The sequence below is a fragment of the Phaethon aethereus genome (genome assembly GCF_964289735.1).
Source record: "Phaethon aethereus genome assembly, chromosome: 5".
Classification (NCBI taxonomy): domain Eukaryota; kingdom Metazoa; phylum Chordata; class Aves; order Phaethontiformes; family Phaethontidae; genus Phaethon; species Phaethon aethereus.
The window spans coordinates 10,587,106-10,596,288 of record NC_138579.1 but is presented as its reverse complement, the minus strand read 5'-3'; the positions used below and the strand labels follow the sequence as shown (position 1 = coordinate 10,596,288).

The 9,183-nt window shown below is 38.4% G+C and overlaps 1 protein-coding gene across 1 annotated transcript; it reads right to left on the bottom strand.

Moving 5' to 3' along the window:
• Positions 1 to 3,404: 3,404 nt before the first annotated feature.
• LOC309405615 (SERTA domain-containing protein 2-like) lies at positions 3,405 to 8,673 on the bottom strand (the record flags this gene model as incomplete). The annotated part of the gene is made up of 2 exons (XM_082000427.1): positions 8,627 to 8,673; positions 3,405 to 4,260 (listed from the first exon to the last, which is right to left on the bottom strand). Coding segments are annotated over exons 1-2 (858 nt in total). The 5' UTR covers positions 8,629 to 8,673.
• Positions 8,674 to 9,183: the final 510 nt, after the last annotated feature.

The following is a 9,183-nucleotide window of genomic DNA, read 5'->3' as shown; positions in this document are numbered from 1 at the left end:
AACCAGAGGACAGCTCTGTGTTCACAACAGCTGGAAAAAATGCCCTGTGGGCCATCCCTTGTTCTGTGGGGACAGGCCACACAAAGTGGGTAAGGTATTTGGCATTTCTGGGTAGAAAGGAAGGGAAAAAATGGGGGAAAAGAGAGGTACAAAAACAAGCACCTAGGGAAAATGTTTCTTCTGTGTGAGTAAAAGACCAAAGAAAGAGGGGCAAGGGACCACCTTGTCCTGATGGATTGTCCAGCCTGGCCAAAGGGATGTTCCCCACCATGTAATGTCATGCTCAGCATATAAAGTGGAGTTGGCCAGGGGCAGGAAGCACTGCTCGGGGACCAGCTATCGATCACCCGGTGGTGAGCAGTGGCTGCACTGTGCATCACTTGTGTTTGTATGTTCCTTTTTCAGTAGTATTATTTTCTCTCCTTTGCTGTATTATTAAACTCTTAATCTCAACCCATGAAGTTTTTTCCCAAATTCTCTCCCCCCTAAAACCTGGGGAAGGGGGTGAGCAAGCCCTGCATGGTTCTTAGTTGCCAGCTGGGGCTAAACCATGACAGGTGTTTTTGTTTTTGAAAAAGTCAAATACTGCAGGCTTCAAAATGTAAATGGTTAAACTGCAAAACTGTGGCTTTTATTTCCAAACATACAATAAATAGGTCCACCACAACTAGCCTCTAACTTCATTTTACATGGAAGGATTTTAAAATTAGTTTGTGCATATTTAAAAATTAAACTTCCCTTTGCACATTATTCCATACATAACCGAACAGCATTACATACCAGCTTATGGTCTTGGCACTGTGATGCAAGCAACCAATTAGAAACAGAGCTTCGTAGCCAGCACTTGAACAAAAATCGCATTTTGAGTTGTTGACGAAACATCTACCAACAATTTAATCTATTTCTGAAGTATACAAAAAAACTTTAGCATGTAAATGCTGAAAAGCAAGTTGTCTTCTCTTATGTTTCTGTAGGGGTTGCAAGGTGAGTGGGTTTATTAAGCGTTCACTATTATCTGCTACATGATACAATTTTCATACCAAAATATCTTTACTGCATAGTAACATTCCGTATTTTCAAATGCAAAAAGAAATTAGATGCAGTCTTTTTGTTTTATCCCTCATCACTGAACTTAAAGACATTTTTCACCACAACTCTGCTTCATCACAGTGCAGAAGGCCCTTAATAGTTCAAGGATTTATTCAGTCATATCTTTAATACAAAAGTAGAGGCTGAGGAAAAGCCAGAGTAGTCTATACACAATGCACAATCTGTGTACATTCTGAAGCTGTACCTCTTCAAGAACTATTTATACACTCTTCAAACAAATCCCTTTATCCCGCAATTCAAAATAGTTTAGATCAGAAGTTTTATATTAGAATCAATACATTATATGCATATAAATACATTTATACCCTTCGGTTGCTAAACAACCCAGATGGCTGTGAGGATGTGACCTGAACTGGTTCTCCATTGGCTTGGGAGACCAAATTGTATCGGCAGCTGTTAACCAAAATAGTCACAGGAAAAAAAAGGGAGACCTTTGCACAAGGCAGGTATGCCACAGCATCAGTTAAGACTAGAAACACTAGGTGACACCCTGGCCCCTTCAGCAGGGCCAGGATTTCAACTTCTGTGAGATGCAACACACAGGCAACATTTTTTTTCCTCTGCCGATGCCCCATTCATGAAAAAGTCTCACCACCACAACAACAAACAACCCCAAAAACCAACAAACCAAAGCAAAGCTTTTACAACTGCAAATTTTCTTACAAGACAGGTGCTGCAGCTTTCAAGAACAAAGTAAAAGTTTTATAATTAAAAAAATAAAAAAGTAACCAAAACCTAATGTGCAAGTGTGTAGTTCAGAAGACGACAGGAAGGATCAATATAGACCTCGGTTCAAGCTGAAACACAGTACCCAAACTGTCTTAGGGAAAAATGGTTCTCACTGCAAATCTCATCTTCAGTTAACGAGTGCAGTTATATAGACTTAAATAGACACCTGCCATGCACACACACCCCTCCTTCCCCAGTACAGTTTGCAGCAGCAACCACCAGGACGGTCCCAAAGCCCACCCAGGCCCCCGCCCCAGCATGGTCGGACCCCTGAGCTCTCACAGACACAGCTGCACGGCAGTGCGTGGTCATCAGCACTGACCCACCACAGAGCAATGAGTATTTCTGGAGTATTCAAAACAGTAAGCACTGGTGCAGTAAGAAGCGTTCTCAACTTTGTTTCTTAAAGGATACAGAAACGTTGACCCTCTTCAGTATCCTCCAAAGGTGCTACAAGTTTTAAGTGTGAAGCGTTTCTTTCCACAATGCCAGGTATACAAATGTGTATCTTTTTAAATAATATTGCACATAAAAATCATCTCAAACTTTGTAGTGAAAGCAGGGTTGAAGAACAGTGTTTTCCAAAAAGGATTAAAAAGCTACCTGTACATAGTAAGTTTTAATTTAAAGAACGCCAAGATTATTCAAAATCTAAGCACGTAATACTGACAGAAAAATGTTAAATTGCACAATCTACATATAAATTACATTTGTAAATACTTAAAAAGTTTTTAAACATTGAATACCCTTGATTTCACAAATCAGCTAGGTCACTGTCAAAGGATCAGCTTAACGAGTTAGAAGTACTTCCCCCCCCTCCCCCCCCAAAAAAATAGAAACAAAAGATCTGCAGTCTTAAGACGAAGCACTGGAAAGAGTTAAAGCATTTCAGCTCAGAGGTAGTGCTAAACACATCCAACTAGAAGTCCATTATATTTGAACTATGATGAAATAACGTAGTAAAATGTAGAAAGACTATAAAATTTACAAAAATAAATAGTTCTGAATGCTTTAGAAAATGCAAGAGACTTTGTTGACAAGTGTCTTGATCTGCTTTTCTGACCAAAAGAAAGCAAACTGTGTCTCATTTTTAAAATATACCCATCTCTAGTAATGCGTCTGCAATCCATGCAATCCAGCTATGCAACTTGACATATGCCAACTTGGCATAGACTCTGATATTAAAAATAAAGCGGAGGCTTTGTAAAAGATCATCTCATATGAAATTTGTTTTGCATGTAAATTCTTCTGACAAATTAAAAATTGCACATAAAAAAGTTTACTGAAACAGGCATGAGGGGTGATAAGGGTATGTGCCTATTGTTCCACATACACCTTGGAAGGAAAAAGATGATTGCACAGTTCTGATAAATAAATACTTAAAAAAAAAAAATATCTGCCACTTTTTTGGTTTTTAGGTTTTGGAATTATTTAGAAAATCACACTATGGACAAATTATTTTTAGTTTCTGTTTTAAAGAATTCTTTTACAACTTTTCCAGTGGCTTTTATCCTGAAACCAACTGAAAAGTGGCAGTTAAAAAGTATCTTTGGGTAAAACAAGTATCAGGATCCAACGAGAATCTCCATGATGTGGTCCAACTCGCTCAGATCTGTTCTACATATCTGAATGTTGCTTGCTGAGGAAGAATTACAAGAGGGAAAGGTTTTCAATGGTTCTTCTGTAGCAAGAGATGGTGGTCTGGGCGGCATTAGTGGAGGGCAACAGAAGTCTGAATCATACATAGAAGTGTCAATATCTTCAAAAATGTCATCTATTGCCAAATCCTTCAAGTAACTAGTTGAATTTGAAATCTCAAAGGAACCAAACACACATTCAGCTCCCTTCAAATCCTGTCTATCATCTTCTAGTTTTAGACCGGTATTCTCTGGAAACTTTGGCTGGTCATCTCCAGTAGGAACCAGACAAGTGGGTGGGCTTATATCTTCTACAAAGTCTAAATCCTTCAGAATAGATGAAATAGCAGATGACATGTCATCATCGGAAACTATCAGCAGACTATTTTCAATTGGGTCTTCTACAGAACGCAAGTCGCAACAGTTAGACTCTTGCTGACTAATACCTGAAGGCAACTGAAGAGAAATCCCAGATGACTCCATCCCTGTGTAGCTATGAGAACTAGGAGTAATGCCAGGGCAGACATTAATTGGCTGCTGATTACTCTCTTGTCTCATTTCCTCTTGAATTTGCCGTACTGTGTTGGCTATGAGGACAGAGCGGTGCAAGTTCGGTTCCACCAGCATTTTGTATGTCTGTAACTTGGTGAGGCACATATTAAGCACCAACTGCCTCTTAAGCGGGTATGGCAGATTTCGACTGGAATCAAAGGCACTCGAGAGACCAGCCATGTTCTCCTCATAGTCACTCAGCTTGCGTTTTAGACCTCTCCCCAACATGAACCTGAAAGAGAGAGATTATGAATTAACCTTGGGCAAGCCTATCGCTTCTTCTGCATGATCTCAACAGACACTTTTGAAAAGTCTACAGCACAAAATGTACTAGTTAACTTAGACTGTAATGCCATAGAACACTGAAAGACAAAATAAATTCCTACACAAGATAATGCTTTCATTGACAAGATGCACTTTCCAGCTCTATTGTTTCACAACAATTTATTCTTTTTTAAACAGAAAACTTGAAAAATGTAGTAACTGGTTTTTAAAAAAGCTATATACTGCTAAGTTTTAGTTTTAAGGTTTATTTTTAACTCTACTATGAGAATATGAATTATTTAAAAACTCTAATAAGTTATCCATTTAAATTATATAGCATACAAAAATTCATTAATGAGAAATATCCAAGTATCCACATGAAGTAAAATAGATGCTTACAATAAGGACTATAATAGCTATACAGAATACGTCAACACTTTCATTCTAACATTCATTACTAGGTACAGTAGGTAAGATTTTAAAGCTAGTTTCAACACTCATTTTTATCTCATTAAGGCATCTTTCACATCTTGCTCTGTCTCTGAGAACTCTATAGAACTCCTTTCTCTCCCCCCCTTCTTTGGGTGACAAAGTTGTTTGACTACAGTGGAACGACCCAGCTAGACCAACAACAGGGCCTCCCATGGATCCTTATATCCATTCTAGAGTTTAGTAGTTTAGCTAAAATGGTGAGGGGAAATTTGGCTGGGACAGAGAGTTCACAGAACAATGATCAGTGCTCATGGTTCACAAGCTGCTACTGACTTTACACTAAGGACATTCAGCAGGAGGCCATCAAATGGCATTTTTGAAGTGACCAATTTTGGTAATTAACTAAAAAGAAACAGAATTTGCTTGCTTTCAGTCTGCTTTGTGTGCTTTTGCATTGAAATATGTTAGGTCTAGAACACTGTGGTACAAAAAAACCTGTATGCATGCACACCTAAAATACACGTGATCCAAACAAAGACATGCTTGGATACTTTGCAATTATCATTCAAAATACAAAGTGTTTTATTAGGGACAACAAGGACTATTCAATCACTTGTATAAACACAGAAAAGGAGTATACCAGGCACAGGAAACACTGGTAAAATCTTGATTACACACATCTTGATGTGTCCATGGAATACTGACACCTCACTCCCAAACAATTAAAAAAAATTAAGCAACTGTAAATTAGACACCCAGGGGCAGATTAAGGGCAAGGTCCTTCATACACAAAGATCCAGACCCTGCAGGCTGCAGAGGGCCTCCCAACTTCCTTTTCATGTGAGCACTGGATACTGCCAGCAACAGCTCAGCTGATTGCCGCAGCTGCCAGCCGCTAGCCTGTTGCTAGACTTTTGGGGACAAGGAGATGGCAGCAGGATAAAGCCTCTTTTACTTTTGGGATTTCTCCAGATTTGCAGGAAACACTGCAGGGCTCCATGGCTACATCCATCTGCTTAGACAAGGCTGTTGGAGAACTCTGCTCCTCTGGAGGAACAGAAAGTAAGCAAGCAGTGCCTACTTCCCAGTAAGACACACAGGAAAAAAAAGACACTTGGTAGAGGAATTTAAGACCTCTCACCCATACCCACTTTTTCTTTTAGGGACATACCTGGATGAAATCAAATTTGTCATAAGAATGCATTTTTATGTAACAGGTAGTTTGGCCTATAGTTCAGTTTACGAACATGTTCACTATTAAGAAAACAACAACAAAAAACTTTAATTACTTCTAATTTTACCAATGCTGCAATTTTTTAAGTTTGGAAGTCTGTTTTATTCCAAAGTCTTCTGCTAAACTGCTACAGCACGAGCTGAATCTCTTCCAAAAACCTAAGGTGTCTGTGCATGGTATGCCGGCTCACCTAGCTGATCTTCCCACACTTACCACGTATCACTCCCCCATTCCAGCATCCCATTTACAGCAAACAGAACCAGACAGTACTGAGCACTCAATTACAAACAAAATAATCAGAAATCTGGATACAAAGTTCAGGCATCTAATATAGTAACAAAAAGTATTTTGGAGGGCAGTGTGTGTGTGAGGCATCCTCAGTCAAACCACTGACAACACTGTCAGCAACCGATAATTTTAGACACAATCTATGGAAAAATCACAATTATGTAGGACCTAACAGTAAAACTGTTGCTAAATGTACCAACTCATATCATGAAGTAGTATCTGCGAATCATAGAAAACCTCACAAGAAAATTATTAACTCTCCATTTTAAGTAGCATTTAAATGGTATTACCCCACACCATTACTATAAAGAATAAAAATACACATCAAAATGGCTATTTGTTCACTAAGCACCATCCTTCCCATACACTGCACACTAGTTTTTCTTTTTTCTCTCCACTAATTAAAGCAGACCAGAATTCACACTCACAAGGCAAAGAAATTAAGACCATACAGAGAACAGTAATTCTGACATTCTATACATTCAGAATGCTTGGTTTTGACAACTTGCTGGTTTTAATATATTTTAAAATATATATTTATACTTCATTAAACACACAGGAAATACCAGATTTATCTACTTGAATTATATAAATAATGTTAATTTCTAGCACCTCAAAAATGGGGTAGTATTTAAATTCTGTAAGCAAGCTTAAAGAGCACGCAAACTATCATATGCAAAGATATATATTATCACTTAAAATGAAATGTTTAACTTTCAAATTCATACAGTAGTCTAATTAGACTAAATATTTCATGCTTATATACGCAGACACCCTCCTTTTCATTCCTCAAATGTCCTTCATAAAAATTTGTCCCAAAGCATTCTATGAATATGTAACAAAGCTTGAGCATGACAGCACTCTGAATGATAAAAATGAAGTGCAAGAAACTTTATTTGTGCTAACTTCAGATCTTTCTACTTAACAGTCTCCCCACTCTCTAGATGTCAAAGATATTTTTTTCTAAATATACACAAACATGCTCCTATCTTATGTGTTACAAATTCTGCCTGTTTAGTGTGATTTCTGCCTAATTGCAAGGATCCATAAGACTTCAGAGGTTACATAAAAATTTGGAAACGGCTAATGAAAACCAGAGTACCACTGGTACAGGGGATTTAAAAATGCCTAGTGTCATGGTTGCTACAGGAGACATTAAATTTCAGTTCTTGTCAAACACACTCAGCTGCTGACCTACAAAAGATACAAAGCCCCTTTGTTACCAGCTAATCTACATTTTATCAGGCCTTTTGCTTTACTTTCTAGCATAAGAATTTCTGACAGGATCATATCCTTAACAAACCACTCCATATTTTCTAAATACGCAATGCTACAAAAGGACAGGTTATGAACACACGCATCCCAAACCCCAAATTCACAAACCAGTCACATGTTCTCTTTTGACAGCATTATTTGCAATATAAGATCTTGATCACATTATTTAATGATGCAGTGCTCCCCCCACTTCAATTTTTGATACTAAGGAAAGCAAACAGAAGTCCACACAAAAATCCACGGTACCATGCCCAGACAATCCTGTATTACTGAGTGGCTGCTGCACAGCTGTCAGTTCAAAGAAGCACAAGTTGGGCACACTAAAACACAAAGTGTGTCTAGAAACTGCACTCTCCTTACTCCAGCCTAATTCCTGGAACCTACTCAGATCTCAAAAAATTGGATCAAGTAACAGGAATTTGGAATGTGCCAATCTGATAACTCTGCAATTTGTAAGTAAATAAACCTAACAAAAATTAAAGTTTATGCCAACTTCAAGTGTGAGGTCTATACATAGTTGTTCAATAACAGAGGCAAGCTGTAAGTCACCCTTCTCTTGAACTTTAAGAGAAAGTTCAACAACCAATTTTTTTTCAGATGCTCTATTTTAAAATCTTTTGTCACAAAAAAAACAGGAACAATGAAGAACATCACATCTCAATTTTTTTTCTGGCATTTTCTCATCTTCTTTCATTATAGTAATGCAAACTGAGCCACAGGCCATTTATGGCAGAATGCTTTTTTAATTAAAATTATTTTGCAGATACAGAAAAAAGGAAGCGAAGTGAACTCAGTATTTAGGTGTGCCAAACTCTCCATCCATGTCACTGAACTACAAAGGAGTCTGTACATAGAAATTCTGCCCCTGACAGCATGTTCCTTGGTTCCTTGCCGTTCCATGGAGGACATTTCATAGAAACTCCTCCCTGCTAAGATGGGAAAAAGCATCCATGCACTGTAATCCTACACCGTACCAGAGCTGGAAAAAAACTTGGAGGGAAGAGGCACGTCCCTGGCTGGCAAATCCATGCAGAATACCGAACAGGCCTGGTCAGAGCGTGCAGCTACTCAGAAGAAACATTCCAGGCTACCAAGAAAAGTTCACATTGCTATGTGTGGTGGACAATACAGGACTCATGCCACCATTTCAGAGGAAAAAAACCAGCTCCATCTGTCACAGGGTCTGATAGTGCAGCGCAGCTGCCACTGACACATGGTTAGGAAGTACAGCTGGAAACAGTCACAAAGAAGAACGCAGAACACAAAAACCCTCCATTACTTCTGTCTGGGCAAACTACTTAATTTCCTCTTCCTCACCTTCCCCAAAAGGTTTTAAGAGTGAGTTAAACAATGTTTAGAACTCAAAACTGCACAGAGCTTTATTTTCAGTAAAGTTTCAAAAAACATGAGTATACAAAACATGACTGCCACAGTTAGTATTGTCTGAACACTAGCTTTTCATGCTCACAACAGGCACTACAGTCATCTACAGAAGTGTTATTAACTTACCATTACAAAGTATGTTCAAAACGCAAGATCATCAATAAAGTACTTGGCCTGCACTATGCAGGTCAAAATAATTTCATTGGAGTGGTCCCTTCTGGCTTTTCTTTTTAGGATATTATTAAATTCAGGCTTGTTTGATCCTTTTCCTACAGCCAC